At 39.5% G+C, this 25,657-nt stretch overlaps 1 protein-coding gene across 1 annotated transcript in view; it reads right to left on the bottom strand.

Annotated features, from left to right (window-relative positions):
- LOC109084103 (1-phosphatidylinositol 4,5-bisphosphate phosphodiesterase beta-1-like) overlaps nucleotides 1-25,657 on the bottom strand; it is a 77,665-nt gene that overhangs the window by 33,666 nt on the left and 18,342 nt on the right. Inside the window, exon 3 of the mRNA XM_042778188.1 lies at nucleotides 15,339-15,407. Within this exon, the coding sequence (XP_042634122.1) occupies nucleotides 15,339-15,407 (69 nt within the window). The remainder of the gene's footprint in view (nucleotides 1-15,338; nucleotides 15,408-25,657) is intronic.

The raw sequence follows: 25,657 nt of genomic DNA, 5'->3' as shown, positions 1-25,657 counted from the left end.
TGTAGAGCTAATTACAGCATAATGTGAATACGTCACATATTTGATCAAGTTTGCACCATTTTCCAGTTTGATTAGACCACTGTATTTGTAGACAGATTCAGACTGCATCTGCGCAGCCGTAAAGGTGTTTTGATGCAGGTCAGACTCACATTTGCATTGCATAAAAGTTCATCTCAGAGCTGGACTGCAAATCCACAAAGCCCTGACCTGAGTACCTGACAGAGTAAAAATGAACTGGACAGCATATGCAGACGCATAATCAATAACATGGAAAGTGACTGACATTCACCACAGGCTGAAAAATCACCACCACTTTGTCAGAGCAGTGTTAATATAATGCTGAACTGGTATTGTTAAGGGTTAAATTACTGTTATAAACACAAGCCGCGTCCAAAAGGTAAAGGGGGCGGGGGGGCGTGTTGCTACAGTTTATAGTAATATTTTCAGTGTTTCTCAGAGTTCTGGTTTCAGGTAGGGATGCACCGATCGACTGGCCTGGGACCGGAATTAGATAACTTTCCTCATGATCATTTTGACGTCACACTTACTCTCACATCCGCATGTAAACATGTCTTTTCACACGGGAATGATTCTGATTTTAATTGCATTCAGTGTAAACGGCGACTGATAATGTATTTATGTCATGCCAGATGAGATGAGGCTCGCACAGCCTGAGTGAGACAGAAGAAAGAGACAAATGAGTGCAAAGGCACACACACAAAGTAACTCAGAGAAAGTTATAGACCCCTTTTCAGTGAGTAAACACATGTGACGTGTTTCTGTGGGCGGAGCTTAGGTGGAGGCAGATAGATTCAAATTCAAAATGCAGCAGCTAGAGTTCTTACTAGAACCAGGAAGTATGACCATATTAGCCCGGTTCTGTCAACACTGCACTGGCTCCCTATCAAACATCGTATAGATTTTAAAATCTTGCTTATTACTTATAAAGCCCTGAATGGTTCCTTTTCATATTTAGCATCCAAACTCTGGAACAATCTACCTAGAAATACAGAAATAATATAGAAATAAAGGTGATTTGATTTTGATTTTGGCTAAGCAGTCAAACCACGACTCCTTCATAACATCAGAATGTAGTAACGTGCTCCATGCTGACATCACCAATAAACCTTATTTTTTATCCAACTGTCACAAAGAGACACTTTTACCATCCAATCAATCAAAATCTGCGCACTAAAGCCCAGTCTACATGAATATCCTTCATCATGCAAACGAGTCTCATTACAGAAGTAATATTGACCTGCAAACATGCTTCATGACATCATGACTTCATTCACACACAGGACTGAATTACTGCACTGGTGCATTGTGGGGTTTCTGGAAGACTGGCCTTAAAGTTCTGTTGCCGTGGCGATTGAGGCTCTAGCCTGGCAGGGGCCTGTTGTCTCAGAGCCAGGGTCCTGTGTGTGTGTGTGTGTGTGTGTGTGTGTGTGTGTGTGTGTGTGTGTGTTGGAAGTATGAAAAGAAGTGCATTTACAACAAAGAACTTGCAATTAATGCTCTCAACAGCTCCTCTCTGAGAGGAACAAATGTTCTCTTCCTGCTCACGGAGACCTGTTGTTCTGTGATGAGCACAAACCCGCAGCTGAAATCAAGAGTGTTCAATGATTTTTACCGTCTTACACGTGTTGTGGATTTTTATTTCATGTTTCTTAACCCTTCAACATCTTCCACAGACAAAGAGCATCTATTTTCCAATATAAGTTTGCCTAGTTTGAGTTTTGAATCTTTAGTTTTGAAGTATTTCATAATGTTAATCTGCTTTAACACTGATGTCAGACTGATTCATTCATTTAATATCATTATCAAGCATCTGATCTCATTTATTTGAGCCCATCGAGATTCAAATAAAGAGAGAAAAACAAATGAATTGGTTATGCAAAGGCCAAGGCTGACTGTGTGACATCAATAGGCTTGTTCGACAGACTGTAGGATTTTGAAGATAAGTGTTGTTCATGTAGAGCAGAGGTTCCTGACCCTGATCCTGTAAGAACCCCAACACAGCAGAACAAAATCATCCATAAATAACAAGCTCAAGATATAAACAGAATATTCAAATCGTGGTAAATTAACAAGACATTTATATATATTTAAACACACACACACACACACACATTTACTTGTATTTAATTAATTAAAAGTACAGAAAAAAAGTCAGTAACACAAATATAAACCCCTTCATCGCTGAGTCGAGTGTTGATGGAAGTAGGCAGATGTAAAGCATCTCTGATCCGCTTGTGTGTATCAGCTTCATACTTCCTGCCGCCCGCCGTCCATCACCGCACACACACTCATTCCTGCACCGCACACACACTCATTCCTGCACCGCACACACACTCATTCCTGCACCGCACACACACTCATTCCTGCCGCTCCAAAGGTCAGCTCTTTAATGGTCGACTGTCAGTCAACGCTTCACTGACCAGGAGGATTCCACAGACTTGCTTAATGGCCGCTCGCTTCAGTCCTCAATTAGACTGTTTAATTAACCAGAAAGAGGCCTGTCACAAATGACAGCTCAGTGTTTGAGGTGCAGAAGCTAAGCTACAGCTAACATGCTCAAGTCTCTATAATACAGAGCCATTCGAACCGCCTTTGGTTCACTTATATCGTTGGACTCTTATCAAGTTTGACGAGTTCAAAACACAATCAAATGTGGAAAATCAGGAAGTAGTTTCTGCATTCACAGAGCATTTTAAAGAGCAATGATATGAAAAACATTCAGGAAATAGCTTCCATAATACCATCCGCAATGCTATTAAATTATGCAAATACTGTATGTAAATTAGGGCTGGTCCGAATACCATTTTTTGAGCTTCGAAGCTTCGCTAGTAATCTACTCTGATGCTCAGAGAACGGACACTGCACTAGTGATACAAAACACACAGGTCTGTAACCGTGCATTCACACCGCCGCCGTCAAGAGCGTCAAAGTGGCCGGAAGTCACTCATTTTCAATGTGAGCCGGCGGCGAGCAGCGGCTTTTTTTTTTTCATGTCATCACATTGTTTAGAGCATAAGAAACAAATGGTAAAAAAATTAAAAAAAAATTAAAATAAATTATTCTATTTTATTCATGTGTTATGTCCTCTGCAGACCCTAGGACTGTTGTTTTAGAAAATTGGATTGTTTTTTATTATATTTATTGGCATTAAATTTTGTGTTTTTTTTTTATTCATTGGGATTTTTTTTTATTCATAAATTTTTATTTAGATGATTCTCAACCATGTCATGAAAGATGTAATGGAATGAATTGATACACCATTTTACTTTTTGCAATAAGTGGGTAAAATGGCCATAAATTAATATTCCCATTCACTGCAATGTAGCTATATATACACTGTATCTAATTTGCATATTAATGTGTTTTTGTAGCAACATTTAATGAAAAAGAAGTGTAATAACTGGAGTAATAATTGACAACATTTTAATAATAATATTTAATATTTCAATATATTTAATATTGATGTATAATTTATTTCCATATTCACTTGTTGTGAATGCCTGATAAACATGATTTAAGTCCTGAAGTCTTCTACAGTGGACATGTTCTGTAACAGAAAGTCATTGTTTGATTTAAAACCCCATAACGTTTTGACATAACGTCTGAGATGTTGGTTTATGAAATACTATTTGAAAAGTAGTCCGATTTAAATTATAATTACACAGATTTGAAAACTCTGTTGGCTAATTACAGGGCCTTACGGTAACCCAACTGATGGAAATAAATAATAACTGAACTTGTAACAGTTTTGTTGCAAAGGACAATATTATGGTGAAATTAGAAGTTTGTTTAGTTAAAACCGAATTATTGTTGTATAAGCATTGCAAGCATCAGAGCAAAGAGGCTAACAAACTTAAGAGTTATACCCACCAATTAACATCAGCCCTTCATTCATGACATGGATACCCTTCTCACACAGCTTCTGTGCACCGTTACCTCAGCAAGCAGGGGTAACAATTTGCCAATTCCCCACACAGTGAAATGATAGATAATAGAAAACTGCTTTGTGGCAGCGGCACAGAGGATTATTTTAATTTTTTTTATTTATCATGAAAAAATGTTGCCCCGGGCCGCTGCCCAGTTCGCCCGTGCCAAAAACTGCTACTGTGCGGTTCAGTGGCAACCAATCAGAACATAGAAGTCCACCGATTGAGAGGATTTCAGAGAATGCAGCTCTGTAAACTTTGTTTCCGACCACATTAGTTCCCAGGCAAAATGGAGGAGAGGTTGATTATTGCTGTGGGGGGTTTGCAATAATCCATGACGTGTCTCTGTTTGCATACAGGGACATAAATAAATAAAAATGATGCGTGGAACAATCTGTCTGAGATGTTTGTGTTCCTGGTGAGTTGCTGATGTGCAGTAACGTTATAAGAATAATAATCTAATGATATAATAAATAATAGTACAATAGTCCCAGTTTACTTTTAAACCTTTACATAAATTTTCCCGATTATACTTACTTAAGTAACATTTTCAGTGCAGGACTTTTACTTGCATCAGAGTATTTTTACAGTGTGGTATTAGTGCTTTATACATTATTAGGTAAAGGATCTTAATACTTCGTCCACAATAATATTTAATGAGGTTCATTTATAACGTTACCCTCCTTGTGGTCAGTCTGCACAAGATCAACAAGCTTGTTTGCTTTGCGGCCCTTTTAAATACAAAATAATCATTCGATCTACGTCAGAGTGGCCACAAATCTTTCTACAGCGTTGTTAGCAGGGCGTCCAGAGCGATTTTTGATGCTCTCGACGGCGGCGGTGTGAACGCACAGTTGAGAACAATACTTTTAATATAGACAAATTATTATTAGGCTGGGCTACTGCACTTTTATTATGGCTGCTGTATTCACAAGGTTTTTCCAAGCAAATTAACTGCACTTTTTATCATGTGTAAAATTACTGATTAATATGGCGAATAAAAACAGCTCTTTTTTTTTTTTACACCAACAATATACTATAGGCATACTTACAGAAATTAGGTGATTTTTCAAACTTGATGTGCTGTTGTTGTAGGACAGTTTCAAATCTTATATCTGGCACACTGCCTTTCTTGTCCTCACTCAATTTAAAGTGTTCCCACACAGCTGAGGTCTTCGGCATGTTTGTCTTCTCTTCCAGGTGGAATTAATCACGACGTTCATGACGTTCACTCATGGGCGATTCATATTTAAGTGAATGAGAACCATTTTGCGGGGGATGCCAGGGGTAAAAAAAAGAAAAAAAAGAAAAAAAGAATATTCAAATCTCAAAATTTCAAATCAAATGCCAACCCACCGAATGAATATTTGACTAATCGAATATTCTGATCCAGGCCTAATGTAAGTACATATGTAGTGTTGTTTTCTAGGTGTTTTCCTCCTGTCTGGTGTTCAGGAGTCTTGGTATCTTCTGGTCTGTAGATGTGTCTGGGATTCTGTGGGTTTTTCTTCTGTTTTCTGGTGAAGATGATGCATCTTATTGAGTCAGCACTTGCTCCTCAACAACACACAGGATCTGAGGAATCCTTCATTCTGAGAAGCTCAAACACACACTCAGCGTTAACGGTTTAACACTTAGTCCAACACTACCAATGCTGGACTCATATGGGCATGTCACTTGCCCAAGCTCAACTCATCAAGCCTGACATAAAATCCTTCGTTTCTTATTCAGCACAATGTGAGCAGGCTGAGCTGATATAATGTGAGTCCACTCTCTGCGTCTCTGTATCAGAGCAAAACCTTCCAGAAGGTTCTTCCTCACCGCAGCATTTCAGAGCAGAATGAACTGTGACTGTGAGGAGAGACGCTTGAAGTGATTTACAGTCAGCAAATACACATACATTCACTTGAGAATCAAAATTACTTGACATAAGAAGCCTTGTTTCTGAGAAATGAAGTGAGTTTATGCTTAAAGAAGAAGAAATACCTGAAGTTGATGTTGTACAAGGACACGTTTTCTTTAATGAAGAATACAGACTCCAAATGTGCTTGATGCTGCTGCTGTTTTATGAGCTGTCTTTCCCCTCAGAAACAATAAAGCTTGTCTGTCTCAAACACCCCGCTGAAAATGTACTGCACTGATTTTACAAGCTGGCTGTACACCATTAACATATAATCATAGGTATTTGATGAATAATATATGGAATAGAAATATTAACAGCCACAAGTGGTCACAATGATGGGAGTTCAGCTTTTTTTATAATTCAGCTTATGACAGGAACATCATTTAACGCATCGACTGCATGTCCAGACGAATGTGAGACGTGTCGCAGACTCTTGATCGATGGAGCATTAGGAATGATTCTGGACACAGCTGAAGTTTATACAGTACTCACCAACAACAAGCTAAAACAGGAAACACGTGCACGGGCTGGACATTTATCACAACACTGTATGCACCCCATTCCAGCAAAATAAATCACATTTACTTTTTGAGATAAAGAGACAGAAGAGTTAGTTATTCAGGTAAATATATACTTTGTTTCTAGCTGTCTGTTGTTTCCTGTAGAACAGGACAATAAAAGCACATTTGTTTTCAGCTCCTATTGCTGGTGAAACCATGTACATCAACTGCACAAAATACCCACATTTACTGAACACACTGTTCGCTGAGAGTTTCATACGTCATTATTATTATACTGTGTGGATTTGGGTTAAACTGTGTGAAAGAAACTAATAAAACAGTCCAAACCATCAGGAACCCACATAGCAAACGGACTTGGCCCAAATGTGGCCTCAAGCTGGCACTGCTGGCTTCCTGTCGGCAATGGCATGTACCCTTTCAGCCAGAGCTGGGCCATGTGTGGCAATGACGGCAGGGCGGTGATCCGGCAAACAATATGAGGGCCGATTGTTGGTGGGAGGAGTGTGGCCCAGATCAGTCAGGTGATATGTGGCCCAAATCAGGCTATGATCTGGCAGCATATTATGTGACCCATGATAAACAAGATAAATACAATTTTGCATCATAATGGTTAAATGATCACATACATTTTTAATTAAAGTGTAGTATTGTTAATATGTAGTCTTTGAAATGGCAAGTCAAAACAGAATGAAACATTATCATTTCAAAATTAAGAAAATTAGTCAAGTGCATTAAACTGCACTTAATTAAAATTTTATTAAATTTTATATTATTATTCTTGGTACAAATAATCTTAGAATCCTTACATGAAAAGAGAGAGAGAGAGAGCGAGAGAGAGAGTGAGAGAGAGATCATTTAACCATCATGTAATAATTATTTGGTTTGCCATGAGGCACATCATTATTAATAGTATGCTGTCATGCACAAGCATTAAACAAAATGATCATGAAAGTATTTTATTTTTATTTAAATCCTCTGTATCCATGTGATGCTTGGTGTGAGGAACAGAACAGATCCAAATTCAAACTGCATTCATCGGCGATATGTATCTCCTTCCTCTGTAACTATAGTAACAATTGAAAAATGTGCCGTTAATACGTTTTACAACAAGTTTTTCGGCAGCGATATCAAACGCTCATTGGCTCTCGCCGGTTTCGTCATAGATTGCGACATGCTGTGTTTCCGGTGATGCGTGTTTTGAATGAGAAACGCGCGCCTTAACGGAGTGGATCGGGATAGTATTTTCAGCGTTTAACAATTTAGATTATTCCCTGCTCCTCGCACTACTATTATATTCTGCCAGAGAGGACTACAACTGCAATGTATCGTCATTCAGACTACTGTGGTACTGCTCTTTGACACACCTGTAATAAATTATTATGATTAAGTTACATGTGTCTATCTGTTACGTTTCTCTTATAGAATGCATTCTTTATATACTCACTCTTTATTGGTTGATTTGTTCTTTATAAAAAATAAATAGAAAAATCAATGCAAAAGGTATATTTTTTATTTATGTTTTTTTTTTAATTGCACAGTTACATGATGTGTGGTTTTTAAGTCTGATTTTCTATTCAGTTTAATGTACTTTATTGGCATAGTTTGTGTGTACATTAATGTACAGATGTGGGCCGGATCTGGGCCAACACTATGTTGCTGTCTGGTTTACCAAAGCATGTCACAAAATGAATAATTGTGATTATAGTAATACACAAGGCAATAATCTGAAATATTAAGATTCTGTATTCCCAGACAGCAATATAGTGTTGGTCCAGATCCGGCCCACATCTGGCCCGCATGAAATCCAACAAACTGCTTGCTGTCTGGGTTGGGTCTGGACTATATAAGGCTCAGGTGTGGCTCAGATTTGGAGATTCTGGTTTACTTAAGGCTGAGAATTGGCACCAATAATAAAACCTGTTTTGGCCCAGTTCAGGGACAGTTCAGGGTGATTAACTGGCTGAGATTCGGCCCGGTTATGGCCCATGTGTGGCCCTTGTCTGTAATCCAGTTCTGGGCCACTTCAGGGCCGTCATTCTTTGCGGCACTTGGGCCGAGGGAAAAGTGATTGTGTGGCCCGGATCTGGGCCAGAAGACATTTGCTATGTGGGAAGTTTCCTGAACTTCATCTGGACAGAACGTGGCTATACACTGAAAAAGAAAGAAAATACTCTGAATACAGTAGAAAATAGAGCAGTTTCATGGCAATGTATTTTGAACACATTCAGTCAATGTGTTAATGTGTTAATGTGAAAGTTAAGTTCAAATTTCTGCAGTAGTTTTGGATTCTATGGTGGAGATTAGAGAAAATGTTCTGCCCCTGTTTATTAAGTTCAGATGTGAAGCACTGAAAGCTCACAGACAACACATAAAGTAGTTCTTAGGACATTTTAATACTAAGACAACAGCCGCACACAAAGTCACAAACTCGATTCTTTGTCAGCTTTACATTTCCAAAGTAACCCTTACAGCAAAATGTCAAGTGCCCTCAGATCATCCCACAATGCTCTTATCGAGGAGTCTCATGACAACGAGGAGATTTTTTTTAAAACGGAAGAAAAAACTCTGTTTATAAAAATACCAGCGTTCGTGTGGACATGGCCTAATACAGACAACTCCTACACCTGCCTAAAGCAGACTTGTACTGTTGCATTACTGTCATATTTCTGTGGCACGTGTCTGTGTGTGTCAATAAAGAATGAAGTTTTTCTTGTGCTTTAGGGTTTGTAGACCAGGAATCAATGATCTTGATGCATTTGTGCTACTTCATCAGACAACAACAACGGCAAACAAATGAGGCTCTGTTTCACTGCTGTTTCCAGCGAAAACAACAATCTGTCCATGACGGAAACATGAATCACTGCTAGGAACCAGAAGGCACCTGTTGCCGGACGGAAAGATGCAGAGCAAAAGAAGATCGAAGTTCCCGTCCCTGCGGAGGATTAGTGCCTCAGCACTGGCACGGCTCCCGTTGTGCTTTGTGTTAGAAAGGGACCCAGAATGAAAGAGGCTGGGAAAAGCTGGGAGTCTGCAGTAAAACTGACTAATGCCGACCAGGCCTTTAGAAATACAGCAGGGCCTTAAGCTTAGCATGGTAGCCATGGCAGCAGTAGCTTGCAGCTCTGACGTTACTGCACTTTAACACCGCGCCATTTACTGCCCTTTGCCTAACAACCACATTTGTAGTGTAAACAAAAGGTTTAAAAGCGACAAACTAGGTTCTGCATTGAGAAGCTGTCTTACATGTACATCGATTCATTCAGCTTCCAGAAAAATGCAACACGACTTCAATGAATTAACAAAATAAATATAAAATATAGGCACAAATTATACAATTTACATTACATTCAATTAAATGTCTTATAAACCCCTCTCCTAACCCACGCAAACAACATGTCAGGTATAATTATATGTAGATTGCTCTCATAGATCCAACAAACACAGATAAATGAAATGAAATGAAACTTAAAATGAAAAGAAAAAGAAAGCACAAATTACGACAGAATAAATTATTTACATTCTTACACTGTGTCTCACCACAAGCGCTTACTCAGAATCCTCAAGAAATGCCAAATATTTACCCCACCTTCTCTCGTAAACATACATTTTTTTTCCAAGTAATCTGTACAACATTTTTTTTTTTTTTTTTACTCTGTAACCCATTCTTGGAAATATGGTGAACTTGCTGACCACCATCCCCTCATAAATATTTGTCTCCCTATCATAATACTTTATGAATCCACTTTAATCCACTCTCAACATCAGCAGTTAATAAAAGCGGGTCTCCTAAGACATAAATACTTGGACAAAATGAAAAGCAGCATCCCGACACATCTTGAATATAGTGGCACAGATGAGTTCTTGAATCCATTCAGTCTACATCGTGGAACTCTGTATCTACCAGAACGAGACATAAATGAAGACGCCTGCCTGCCTCGCAACACGGACAGAATCTCTGGAATGAATTACAAAGAACAGGTGATTGAGAATCACTGATTGAGAATCACTCAACTGAAATATAAATATAATGTTCATAAGCTTACTACCTTGGGATTCATCCAAACTTGTCTGGAGGACAGTGGCCTAAAGAAAAACAGCTAGAGTTCATTTAGCCCACATGCACCGAACCGCTTCACCAGGTTTGATGGTAGTTGTCAGAACAGGTCAAAAGCCATGCTACCAAATCAACAAGTTGTGTGGTAAATTGTCCCTATGGGGAAAGTGATGGAGAGTAAAAAAGCCCTCCTCTAATTTAGTCAATTTCTCCTTTGATTGGTCACCGTTTCTGTCAGCGAACCCGAGGAACACAATACACGTCACAATACACATTGTTTAAAAGCAGCTTCACACAAATCATGATGTTAATGTTTATAATATCTTCATGTCTAATAATCGTATTTAGCAGATTAGAGCTGGACGATAATATAGTTACATTTTGAGACAATAAACACAACTGAGAACTAGGGCAGGGCGGTATGAGGGTATATATCTTTACTTCGAAATAGAGTGTCTATCATTACAGATTTTGCTATATCGTGCATTCCGCGGTATGCAAATATATCTGCATAACACAGAACTGCTTAAATTTGATACACCTTTTAAGTGATAAGGAAACATACATGAATGAGAAAATAAAGAGTGGGACGCACTTGGTAGTTATTAAGTGAATAAGCAGTGAAGAAGAACTGAATCCTCTGCTCGCGCTGACTGACACACAGCCGAAGTGTGCACTGAAAGCCCCTCTCTCGACAGCATGCGATCGCCAAAACAGATCTCTTTCCTGTTTTATTGTGCTCAATTGGTCAAATACACACACATTTATGTCATAATGCCCACTGTGCGGAGTATTCAAGTAAACACAGTTGGTTACGTGTTAAATAATCGTAAACAGTTGGGTGAAAACCGGATGTGTTTCAGTATACTGGATGGTCTTAAAGGGACAGCAGCCTTATTTACCTGCTGCTGTCTGTCATTATTAATGTTAATCATGTTTGATTGCCCACCCCTTTTGAGATCAATTGAGAAAAGAGTTGAGATTTGATATATATCTATTTATGTGAGTGTACTGTGTATGTATGTGGATAAAGTTGGACCAACTCATATATAGCCTACAGTATATATCCAACTTCATATAAAGAGCTGTCCTTTTTGTCCTATTGCTCATAATTTTGGTTAAATCTTGGTTTTTATTTTTAATAACAAAAATAAAATATTGAAATAATAAAGTGAAACAAGACTTTGGCCAATGCCTTTTTAGGCCTTAATGGTCTGTAATCTTCTGTTAATCTTTTGTTACCTCACATAGCTAATTTTTTTTCAAACAGTCTTAAAAAAATGAAAAATATCTTGATTTTTGCCACATTGTCCAGCTGTAGTCTGAGCTTCTAAAGCTACTGACAAACTGACAAACTTCAGCTGTCTTACAGCCCTTCTGTCAACTCATTAAAGCGTTCTCTTCCTCCACTGAATGGAGCTGCCGTCACTCATCCTCATGGTTCATAAAGACACATGCCTCATGCGCTCCAAAAGAACCCATTTCTGTGCAAAATGACAATCTTAGACAAAGTGAACTTCATTAATTTCTTTAACGAATAGTAGTGGTAGTGGTCCTGACAGAAGTTACACCTGCTTCCGAGCAAACGTAAAACATGTGTGAAAGACATCTGAGTGTTCAAGCTTTATCTTTTAAAGCTGGTTATGAAATGCAAACATGTTGAGGTTATCGATCAAAGTGCCACAGCTAATGCAGCAGAGCATAAATCACCATCCCAGTGAGTCTTTCACCAGCGCTCTATAGAGTACCGAGGGTCAGTGAGAACTTGACTCAGATGTGCCCATTCAGGGTGAACTGACTATCATAGCTTGACTTTTGTTTCTACACTGAAACTACATTAAATCCATAAACTACACAAGAAAACCGGTCATCACCAGCCCACCTGCTGAGAGAAGGTGTGGAGACCAGGTGTGGTCATAATTACCCAGACTTCCTCTTTCAGCGGATCGAGGCTTCTACGGTTTCACCGCCACAAACGAGCGTAATTCGATGAGGGCTTTAGGGAATCTAATGAACAAACCTAAACAGGGTTCTACTGTATACGGAGGAATGCGGGGCAGATCTGCTGCTGGATAAAGGCTTTTGTCAGGCCTCTCTGGTGTCCAGGCAGATCGTCTAACTGTGAGAAGCCAGATAAGCAGAGCTGGACTCTGAGCCTTCTGTCTGAAACAGATTATGTGCAATTAAATTGATTGACTGCCTGGAGAAAAGGAGGTATAAGGCCATCAGTAGATCAGTAGCTTTCAGGCCTTCTCAGCATTCACGTAAGCCAGTTCTTACAATTATGAAACACACTGATTTATGTTTCTCTGAACAGCATCCCTGATTACTGGCGAACACAAAACAGCTTCTCTGCTTACAGTCAGTCTTTCTGTATCAATGACTAACATATACTCCGTAAATGATTCCACGTTGGTTGGGACTCGAGACCGGTGAGTGTCGCTCATCTTCAATTACTCCACCGGCCCCGCCCCACTCGTCACAGAGCGTTTGAGTGAATGAGTGATGCATTTATATAGCACTTTATTGTGTAATGCTGTACACCCAAAGTGCTTCACAATCATATGTGGGGGGGGGGGCAGTGTGCAGCATCCACCTGGACCACAGCCACAGGACAACGGCACCAGTGCGCTCACCACACACCAGCTACACGTGGAGAGGAGAGAGAGTCATACAGCCAATCAAGTGAATGGGGATTCCACTTTTATGAGTGAAGCACTGCTTTACTGACAGAGGTTACTGGGGAAACTGCTGTATTTCTGCCATTCCAAAAGTGCCACCTACTGGCAGAGAATGAGTTTGTATTTTCAATCAGCTTGTCTGCCATTTTTATTCAGACCAGTGCGAAAATCCACCCATATTTTTAAGCAGCAAACACACTGTTGTAAATGTGAACCAGTGGATAGCTAATAAGTGCTAATATAAAAATCTAAGCAATTCAATTCAAGTTTACCACAAATAGAGTGTAAGTCTGTAGTCTAATAAAAAATAGACTATATGATGAATTGCTTTCTGAATTAATCATTTATGTATTCATTTAGCAGATGCTTTTATCAAAAACGACTAACAATTGCGGAACATCACAAACCATTTATTAATTTATGGCTGCAATATTTGAGTTAAAAGTAAAAACTAGATCAGTACATGAGGGATAGCAGAGGTGAAACAGAAAAGAAGAGCAAGAGAGAGAAGATTTAAAGTGTTTATTTTGATTTCCATTTGCTAAAGGTCAAGGCCGCTCTATCTGTCTGTCATAAAGACGTGATATAATTTAAAGCACATCTCCTTGAATATTTACTTTGAAATACTACTGATTCCTCTTGAACTTTATACCTAAACATAAACCAGCTTACTGACACCGTCTGTATATTCACCTGTCTGTCTGTCTCATAGGCTGATGGAAAAGCAATCATGCATTTATATTTGCTGATGTTTCATGAAAAGAAAGGACCAAATACAAATTAACAATTTACTGCAAAACACAAGCAGATGTCCTCACACACACACACACCCACCACACCCACACACATACTCTCTCTCTCTCACACACACACACACACAACAACAACAACAACAAACTATGAGAACATTATTTCCCTCCTGTTATGTTTTCCTGACACGCATTTGGATGATTAATCTAAGCGCCCACAGCTACTGTTTTGTCATAAGGGCAAAGAGCTTCATCAAATTAGTGTGACATGAGAGGTGAGGGCATATGCTAATTAACCTACATTACCTGGCCAATGCACTGGATTCCCCGGCAAACTAAAAGTACTATGGTATTACCATATTTCTTAGAATACGGCAAGAGGAGCGTTCTGTAGGGAAACTTCTGTCATCTGAGGTCTAGTTTAGTTAATGCTCATCTTATGGCAGGGTTTTCCTGATATCATCATATTCTGGTGGCTGCTTTACATTCAGGTCAGGTGACTTTATGAGTCATGATGTGAATGGACAGCGCCACAGGACTGACAGCTGAAAAACCAAGGAATAAACGTAAAATCAAAACTGCTCACGTGGGTTAAATATGCTTGAGCGAGTTCTGTTCTCTGAGCATGTGATTTTATGAGACAACAGGACATCAGGTGACGTTTGGAAGAGAGCTGAGCATTTAAACCTTGTTCAAATGCTCATCATTCTATTGATCTACAAACGCGTCATTTGGAGCCAAATCTCCTGTGAGTGTCACAAATCGAAGCATCTAAAGCTCATTGATCTTTATAAATGGCCTTCATGAGTGTTCATACACACTGTATGTGTCTGTAAGGCCACTATCATGACATGGGAAACAGCATTGTTTCATATTCTGAGCAGTAACTGTTGAAGTGACCTATGCCACCGCTGCTCTGTAAACAGGATAATCACATCAGTCTGACGAGTCGACGCACATCGAGCTCACTCACATCCGCTCAGCGGCTCTCGTGATGCTCCACAACATGAGCGGCACATCTCACGATGTCTCAGTCTTTACAATGACACTATTCTCACATCAGAACTCATGAATTCTGGGAACCAGAAACCATCAGCTCTTTCCAGTTTCAAAGTGCAATCATCTAAAAGCTTCTCTGTCCAACTGCTGCAAGATTCTGGACGCTCTCTTGAAAAGCAAATGTTTCTGTCAGCTAAGACAACTTCTAAGGAAAACTACTGTCTAACTAATCCCTGTGTGATTGTAAAAGAAAAGCATTGTCTCTGTATGTCATACACACTGGCATATCAGGCAAAAAAGCAGCTTTGCTTTTTGTCAGCATATTCCTCTCTGGAAAACTCTACATTTATAATCATACAGTATTTGTGCCAGGAATGACAGACAACAACTTCTGTTCAGTTTCATCTTGTCGAGGGTATGTTCAAACACAAGCTCAGCTGAAAACAAATGATCAACACAGAAACACATTTAAATGCTGTATTACCTTTGGCGTCTTGGCAAATCTCCCATTTCTCGTATCCTTGATGAGTGAGACGTCTAACAGGTCAGTCTCCTGCAATCACAAATGAGATTTATGAGTATTATGAGAACAGCGTGTTTAAACTTGCGTCCACAGCACAGTTACGAAAGACAATTATGTAATAAAACTAAATAAATATATAATCGTGACATATGATGGGAAACAGGTCACTTCTTGCTCTTTATAAATAAAAGACTTTGACGTTGTGTGCCTTAAAGCAACAGCGTACAGGTCAGAGGAAGATCAAACCCATTGTCAGCCAATCATAACAGAGCTCATTTACATACAGAAGTCTTAAACACTCTGTTTCAAGTCAAGTCACCTTTATTTGTATAGCGCTTTATAGAATACTGATTGTGTCAAAGCAGCTTTACAGTGTCAAACAGGAAAATAGTGTGTGATAATGCAGAGGCAATGAACCAAAACTCCATCAGTGACAGACTGGAACCCGGGAACACTTCCCATAATGAAGAGTGGCATCTATGCTAATATTAGTCTCTTTCATTCTTATTCAGAGGTCACCGTAGTCATACTAGGGATGCAACGATACCATTTTTTTCAGAAACGATCCGATCCGATTCCAAAAATTTAGTATCAGCCAATACTAGTGCAGTTTTTTTTTAAATCAATGTCAGTTTCTATACTTCTGTGTGTTGACCTGATCATCACTCTTGTGTGTTAAACACAATCTGTTAAAGTTTTTAAATCAATGTCAATTTCTATACTTCTGTGTGTTGACCTGATCATCACTCTTGTGTGTTAAACAATGTTAAAAGTATAAAAACATTAATCATGGGTGCACAATAATTTTATAAAAACATTAAACTAAACGTAAAAGTGAAACAACATCATTTTTGCAAAACCTAATCCAAACACAAAAGTATTGTAACAGGAAAGGGTATGGATCCAGTCCAACGCGTATGCACATCAAGTGTCAGAATGATGCGCTTGAAGCAACACAGTGCTCCGCATAAAAAGGGAAGAGATATTGATGTGTAGTGCATTATATCTGTGCGATATTTTATTGAGCCTTTTGTTTTAACGGTTTTAAGTCTCAGTTATTGTGCACTCTTGAAGAGACAAGGACAACTAGAGTCCCAGAGACAGATCCCCTGCGAAGACACTGTCACCACGACAGCCATATGTTTTATTGGGGTTCACCCACGACAGCCATCGGCACAAGACCCGGGAACCAGACGACTTTGGGTCTCTGCTCAATCTCGCAGGGAACTAATCTGCGGGCTCGGCCGCTTCGTGAAAGCCGGAGGCGAGCCCCGCTGCCTCGCAGGGAACATCTGCGGGCTCGGCCGCTTCGCCTCCCGAAAGCCGGAAGCGTTTAGCCCCGCCGCCTCGGAAAAGAACTTCCTGAAGGGGTCGGCCCCCCCACCCTGACGGCTGAGCTCACTCAAGTATTGAGGAGCTAAAACCATTCACTCAGCAAGAAAGGTGTGTAATTGCACAAAGATAGGGTGGAGCCTTTATTTGCGAAGATATGGTGGAATGATTTTGTTTATGGATTGTTTTTTTTGAGCTCTGAACACTGACTTCATTCCTCCAGCGTCATCGTCGGAGGGTGCCAGTCAAATGTGGGCAGTCCACTGTACTGAGACACTATGAAGTTCAGCAAATCTTTCTTCTTTTCAAAAGGACTCGGCCAGTCCTCCCCAAAAGAAGACCATAAGACAGGTCTTCTATGTCGCCGAAAACTGAGCCGCCCCGACGAAAAAAAGCCACACCCAGGCATAATCCTCGATGCTTCGCTCACCCTGGCGACATTTATCGAGGAAAATAAACCTCCGTGCTGATTGCGCAAACCCATAACTGCTGGCTGTATTCTGTCATCTGGCGCGGTTTAATAAAGCGCGACCTAGATTAGGCGTTGAAGAGACACAACAGGGTTTGGGTCCAAATGCAGGGATATTATTATCTTTTAAATAAGAACAAAAAGGCCAACACGGCAAAAACAAACACAGAAACAAATCACACAACGAGCGAGATTTGCAAGTTCAGCGGACATGCAAATGCTGAATTTCTGAGGACACGAATACCCATACGCAATAAACAATTACCAATACAGCCAGGCAGAGGAGTGGGTAAATACCAAAAATCTGGTTGTGATACCCAAATGTCACCTGATCATATGATTGTCATTAAGATGGTCTCTTGTGAATGTGACTATGCTGAGAGTAAGTAAATAAATACAAAATCTGGTTACACATCCGAAATGGTGTCGAGTAAACCAGGTGTGCAGAGTGACGGTAATGAGTCCGGGAGAGAGTTAAAGTATTGGAAGTGGCGCCCTCCTGGTGGTTGAGAAGGAGGCAACCCCGGGTCCGGACTCATGACAACCACTTTAAACTCAAATGAATCAAATGGAAGGTGATTTTATCTGGGGAAGAGGACTTTTGATGACTTGACATCATGTCCTAACCAGATGCGACGCAACAAGATTCCAGCGACGAGCAGTTTGTCTGTCCACACCAGACGCGACAGAAACACTCAAATATCAAATATGGGCTCTCTCTCCAAGAGCACTGCACTCCCAATGAAATGGATAAGTTTATAATCCAATTCATAAATATTAAAACTTTTTCACATTATTAAAAGTAAATACTGAGGGACTGATGCCATCTTTGTTATAGAATACACTTGTTAGTTTGCACTGAGTTCACAATTAAACGTACATGTTTGCTTTAATTTATTTTCGAAATCTGAGGTAAACTATCTGTTGTCACTTTCAGTACTCTATAAAGGTCACGCAAAATGATATTCACACTCAATTTTAACATTAAATAAAGCACATAATCAGTACCTAAGATTATCATTGTCATAGTTTGTATGTTGTTGTTCCAGCAGCGACGACACAGAAATAGAAACCCTTTCTAAAATAGAAACTTCACCTGCTGCTGTCACGACTGGTTAGGACAAAAACTCAGATAAACATGGAAAAGATACCCTTTATTGCGTTTCATTGCATGATGGGGCAGATCGGTAGATGGTTCCTCTTTAGGTTGACAGTAAGTTATTGCAAAGGCCTGGAGCTTTTACATTTGCCATCACACACCTGTAGTCAGACTTCTTAATATCCACATAAAGTACTGACTGCATTGTAATATATTCTGACTACAAACTGCTTGCTTTTTAATGTATTATTTAGAGGCTAATAAATCTAAAATCTGGTAACAGTGGAACTGCTCAAGGGTGTCTCATTAATTCAGTGTGTAAATGCTTCATGACTGATCTGTCAAAGAACCCACCAAACGCTGTCAAATCTAGTCACTAACTCTCGAACTTCCTGTTTGTTTGTTTGACTTTGTTTCCTGGTGGACTGATCATACAGACTGCAGGAGATATAGAGATACAGATATCTATAGAGTGATAGGCACTGGCACGTGAGCAATATCGAAACAGATGCTCGTGTATAAAGTCCAACAAATCTGTACATACACCTGAGTTCGAAAATGGACGGATGTGACTGGAAGAACAGCCTCATTCACTGAGCAGCACCGTTGAACAATCCTTCACTCGCCGCCAGTCTCCTGCTGTCAGGAAGAGGAAAGAACGACAGAACTTGTACTGTCAGCAGCCAGACATGCTGTCGAAGCAACACAAACGTCATCAGCATCATTACCTGCCGTATCAAGGTCAGTCCCCATCTATTTAAAACTCTGTTCTCGTTACGCCAGCGCAACCGCAGCACATGGCGCGGAAACACTATCCTGAGCTGTCTGCAATGCTAAGATTTCAGTCAATGTCAAGCAAAAAAAACAAAAACAGTTGATGTCTTTGTGGATGTCAGAGCTTTGGTAAGTAAGGGGGAGACACAACTGTGCCTCAGGATCTAAATAAGTCCTATACGGTATGACAAGCAGCCCTGTTAGCCACAGTTCAGCTTCAAAATAACCCTGTGAATCACAATATCATGTTCTCTCACTACATGTGCAGAATACAGAGAGTCAGACGCAATGACTCTATCACTGCACCCTTTGTTAAAAAGATGCAACTTTACATTGCTTTGTGATAGTTGTTCATGAGTGGCTTTATATCCTTCAGAAAAACCCTCCAGTTCCTGCACATTCTTAGCTTTTCGGCACATATGAGCTCTTCCCAAAAGTGACTGCATGATGAGGAGATCCAGCTTTCACTAGAACAAGGGTCTCATATACAACTATTAGGAGAGGATAGAAACTGTTTACCGTTGTGATTTTTCGATATTTAAATAAAAGAATAAGATCTTTTATCTGTTATATTAGTGTACATTTTGAAGGGGTTTACAACCTCTCTCTCTAGAAATACATGCTTGAATCAACCTACCTGCAAACGACCTTAAAAGCTGCGTGCAAGTGTTTCTAAAGGCAAAGGTGGCTGCACCAAGTTAAGTCACCTTTATTTATATAGCGCTTTACACAAAACAGATTGTGTCAAAGCAACTGAACAACATTAATTAGGAAAACAGTGTGTCAATAATGCGAAATGACAGTTAAAGGCAGTTCATCATTGAATTCAGTGATGTCATCATGCAGCTCAGTTCAGTTTAAATAGTATCTGTGCAATCATTTGCAATCAAGTCAACGATATCGCTGTAAAATAATGTAAGTCAATTGATGAATAAAAACTGTTGATGGCATTATCTTTGAAATCATCCTCACTTTACAGTATTTGTTCAAAAGTATCTAAAACAGTACCGGATGTTTTAGTATCTTGGAGAAGCTGTTACAGTTCTTCTCTGGATTTAGAGACAGACATGGAAACCAAACCTTGTGCTCTGAAGACATTTTTCTGCAGATCAGTTCCAGATGCTTATACTCTTACTGCGGCATTCCGTTGCTTGTTCTATTTGTTTCTTTTTTAATGATGGATGGTAATGGCTGTTGTTATCAGTTTCTTGTTCTTTCCTTTCTCTCTCGAGGAACAATGACGCAGGGGGCCAGTATTTTAGGTATGACAGGCCCGTGTCAGCACCGGCCCCAAAGCACCTGCTTGCCATTTAAATTTGATACCCTCTTATCATTCTCCAAATTGAATTGACTGCTCACGAGAAAAAAGACATGTGACCTACATCTCTGACACACTTAAAAGGGAAAGCAGAAATGGAGCAAAAGAAGAGGATCAAGGGAAAAGGAAGGAACAACCAAAAACCAGCCTCCACTCTCTCAACCATCACAGATCAACTAACCCTACCTCAAATCCTTTAGGGTTCAGACTGAGTTGTCACGGAAACACTAGTTACTGAAAAGTGTGGAAAACATCAGCTTATCCTAGTTCCATACATGCAAAATCTCAAACATGGACACGAGTTAAATCAAAGTCATGTAACTGAAAAATCAAAAGTGCAAAAACCTTGTTACCAGATTTTGAAATGAGGATTAATTAAGACTGTGTGAATAAAGCATCTCTCGGCAGCAGAACGGAGGAGCCGGCAGCAGCTTCAATGCAAACCAGAGAACAGTGTGACCAGCGCGGAGAAATTGGATTCTGGTATTAAAAGACCTTTGAAGAATGGAAAGCTAGATTTAGAATAACCTTTTAAAAAGATTATAACACATCCAGGGATCAAAGGACTCCATGTAACAATGTTTTACACTTAAAAAGTATTTTCCAAGTTAATAAGCATTTACATTTAAAAATCTATCAGATGCATTCCTACAGACAAACCACGTGACAGACGCGGTCTAAAAATGTCCATAGAATGTGGGGCTTAGATCTACCTGTGTGTCGACGTGAGAAAGTACAGAACATGAAATAGCATGTTGAAAACGTTCCATCTTTACAGGAGCAGGACATTGATCACTAAAGGAGCAAATTCTGCATCAGCACGTACGGCTGCACACTTGCATGCGAGGAAGGTAGTCCTGTTGTAGACTAAAATAAGCATTATAATGTGACTCTGGCAAACACAGCATGATTGCAGTGGGAATTACAGCTGTTGATGGACAATAAACATCACTGACCATGTCATTCAGTCACGCTTCTATCTAATAAATCACCCTTACATACACCTCTTTTGCTATTGCTCATGTAACAGTGATTATCCTCTGTATAGGTTGCTGTCCCCTGTAATGATCGAATGTGGAACTAATAATTAAGGATTAAGAAAAGAGGTTAGACAATCATAACAGTCATTCACATGAGAGGTACAGATAAAAAAGGTTCATTTAAGATACAAATGCAAAAATAAGCCAATAATCATTTGCGGTTTTGAAATTGTTAATATATGTCAATGTCCTGCCATGTGAAGCTAAGAGCTCTGTCGGACACAAACAACTGTTACACATCAGACAGGAACAGCACATGTTCAGCCCTTCCTGACATTAGGGGTGTGCGATAGTGACAAAAAATTATATCTCAATATTTTCTGGAATTTTGTCGATAACGATAATTGGACTATGTTTCATCGAGTGTATTATTGTGCTGGTACATTTTCAGGTTTAGGACTGCCGTGGACAGCTGAATCCCGAAGCTTCTGATATTCTTCATATTCTGTGCAGCTGTTAGATTGCAGCAGTAACAGAAATTAACTTTTCAAATAAGTTCAAACTGATTTTTAGCTTTTATGGGCATTTTAACTTTATAAGCCCAAAAATGTATGCATTATCTTTTGTGTCAAATTCTTAAATTTAATCAATACATTTTAAAAAGCAAGACAATTGTTGATGGTCACCAATCAAATGAAATCAGTATCAACAAAATTTGTTTGCGATGCAAAGGAACAGAATCTGCATCTGAAGTAGCGTTTAGAGTCATTCACACAAACTGTTTAATGCAGGACATGAATGCAGTTCACCTGCAATTACAAATGCATAAATATGCTATGATGTTTTAAAACCAAAACGTTCAATAGTGATTTCTGGAATGATTTTGGGTAAAAACAAAAACGGGGGGGGGAATATACTTTAAATATAAACCTAAATTCACCAGTAGGTGGTGAGTCATTCATTCAATCGATTTATTCAAACAGCTGATTGATTCACTAAAGAAACACCGCTGTGTGTTGCTCACATACACAAAACAGTTCTTCTGTGGCTTTGTTTGAAACGAAAGCAAAAACAGGATCTTGAGTCTAAAATGTAAGTCACTTAATATTAACTTCTTGTTTATTGGACTGCTATTTGGAGAAACTGATATTTGCAGAAAAACTGTATAAAAGACATATAGAAGTCATTATCTTGATTTTTGGGGGAATTCTAAATGTATTTTAATAGACTAAATCATGCAGTGAAAGCGTGAACTCGTGAACGTGAGCTCGTGCAGTACCTCTCGTTGTAGGCACACACTCTCTGGGTTTGTTTTTTTGTTTTTTGTGATATACTCAATAATGTCAAATCACTTTCAGGGGCCAACAAAACATGTGCTGGGCAAAAGCAATAGACAAATGTTCCCCGCTCAACAGCCCAGACAGCCAAACATTACAAAGCATCTGAGGTTCAATCAAACCACATGAAGCTCTCCAGAGGACCAATCTCTTGCTCAAATGTTGCTGTATTACTGAATGCCTATTAAGTCTAAAAAATATGGAATTGACTTTAATTCTATAGACACTTCTCAAAATATCTTCATTTAAGTTCTGCATGTTTGGAACAACACGAGGAAGAGTAAATTATGAGAGAATTTTAATTTTGGCTAAACTATCTTTTTAAAGAGATAGCTCACCTAAAAGCAGGGGTGCTCAATCCTGTTCCTAGAGATCTACCGTCCTGCAAAGTTTAGCTCCAGCCCTGATCAAACACACCTGAACCACCTAATTAATCTCTTCAGAAGCACTTGGTAATTACAGGCAGCTGTGTTGGAGCAGGGCTGGAACGGACGTCTGCAGGTAGGTTGATCTCCAGGAACAGGATTGGGTACCCCTGATCTAACAGTGATAATTTGCTGTTAATTTACTCACCCTCAGGCCATCCAAGATGTAGGTGACTTTTGTTTGTGAGTAAAACAGTAAAGAAGATTTTTAGTGGAAACCGTGTTTCTTGGTGATTCATAAAATGCAAACAAGTGGCTACCGAGTCAAAAAAAGTATATCAGGGAACACAAAATCAATACCTTTGGCTCCTGACGATATACGAACCAGTTCACCAAATCGGACTGAACCATCTGAAACAGTTTGGGGCTCAAGCAGCACAGATCTACAAGTTACTCAATCAAAACGGACGGCTGACAGTCACTCCGACTGGAAATGATGAAGGAACTCATTCAGCGCACCAGTTCCTCCAATAGTCACTGAACTAAGGAAACAGTTCGATTCGGAACGAAGAACGATGAGCCGCTGATATGAGCATGCGTGAACAGAACACTTGAATGAAGGGGTCAAATGAATGTTTTTAGGGTTTCTCATGGTTTATGTAAATAGGTGAGCTGATTTAGACTAGTTTATTCACTTGATGTGCTTTAGACATAAAAACATCCACATTTCACATCATTTCTTGTATGTAGTTGTGTAATGAAAGTGAAAGTGACGTGACATACAGCCAAGTATGGTAACCCATACTCATAATTGGTGCTCTGCATTTAACCCATCCAAAGTGCACACACACCCAGAGCAGTGGGTATCATTTATGCTGCGGCGCCCGGGGAGCAGTTGGGGGTTCGGTGTCTTGCTCAAGGGCACCTCAGTCGTGGTATTGAGTGTGGAGAGAGCGCTGTACATTCACTCCCCCCACCCACAATTCCTGCCGGCCCGAGACTCGAACTCTCAACCCTTCGATTGCAAGTCCGACTCTCTAACCATTAGGCCATGACTTCCCCATATATAGTTACATCATTGCATGATTACATAAACAAACTGCTTAATCAGTTTTTTGAACCAGTTCATTGAAACGAACTGTAACAAGTTCACGGAAAAGAATCAGTCTTCCCCGCTTGCCAGTGCACAAGACTAGCTAAGTTAGGTCTCAACTGTAAAGGGAAAGCTCCTCATTGTTTAGCTCAAATTCACTCGTCCTGAATGGAGGAGTAACCTGAGCTTAGTTAAGTGTCTTTCTCTAGGGCATAATGGTGGTACTTTCACTTACAACCCAGATCTTTAACAACCATGTCCTGACTGTGTCCTCCTGCAATCCATGAAGCTATTACAAGATCTCACGCTTTGAGTCAACAGTCTGTTTAGTGTGACATGCAAATCCACACTGAAAGAAATTTAAGTCAGCCCGCTTCTGTACGGTTCTCTGTTTTGAATCTATTCAAATAAGCATCAGTTTGCTTAAAACTTTTAATAATGTAGATGCTCGTCTGCTGATCTGACAGCACAGAGAAGGAGGCGAATGTTTTTTTTTTTTATGTAAGTATGTCTGAACACAAATAATATGTTATTTATTAATTTATTTGCATTTGGATGTTTTTTTCCATTTATACTGATAACCAAAGCCACTCAATCAGTGTTGCTTTGATTAGCTATTAACACATTTCTCAGTTTAAAGGTATAAGTTAGGAGTTAAAATATTTATTAAATCATGTAGCTGCTGTTGTACTGATATAGCAGCAGTGAAGTGCTGACAAAAGCTGTTACATTTTTCTTTTACATGTGCATTTAGAAGTGCAGTTTTTTTTTGGTCTACATTAAACACATGACTGAAAGTGGTTAGCTTACAGCACTACTGCATAGATTCACAAAGCCATAGACCTACACTCAATTAGTTTCTCTATAAATAATAAAAAAAAAAAACGTGTCTGCTTAATAGTTTCAGCAAACATATGTTTGGATCTGTTGGACATCGGGTTATTTCAACAGTCAAAACCAGCATTTATGTATTACAGCTGGTGTATTACAACTAGCTTAGTAAAAGTAGTTTGCAGTATTGAAAACAGAAACAACAGTGCTAACCTGCACACAGTGTGTGAGTTCAGAATGTGCTTTATGAGAGGTTATGGCCATCTGTGATCTGGCATAAGGTCAAGCTCATGTACAAAATGAAGAAAAATAGAAAAGCACACCTTCATCTTACACGCTTTCTCTTCCCTGTACGGCAATGAAAACACATGATGCAGAGAGGGCTGTCTTATTTAAGCTACTTCATTACAATCAAAGCAGCAGAGTTATTGTTTTTCTCTTGGAAATGAACACATCTGAGTCAAAGCAATGTCCTTGATTTATCATCTGCTGTGTGTTCCACCAGGACTAATAACAGCAGATCTCTACTACGCTTTGGACAGCCACCCCGCTTCCCTAATACATGCTGCAATGAAGCACCAGGAACTGTCCTCTAGACCGTTCTGTTATGTTTAATTGTACATCGTGATCCACACCGTGTTTGTCCACCGTGGACAGTAAACTTTGGTTAAGTTCAGCTATC

The sequence above is a fragment of the Cyprinus carpio genome, chromosome A20 (assembly GCF_018340385.1).
Source record: "Cyprinus carpio isolate SPL01 chromosome A20, ASM1834038v1, whole genome shotgun sequence".
NCBI classification, from domain to species: Eukaryota; Metazoa; Chordata; class Actinopteri; order Cypriniformes; family Cyprinidae; genus Cyprinus; species Cyprinus carpio.
This window is presented reverse-complemented; position numbering and strand designations above follow the sequence as displayed.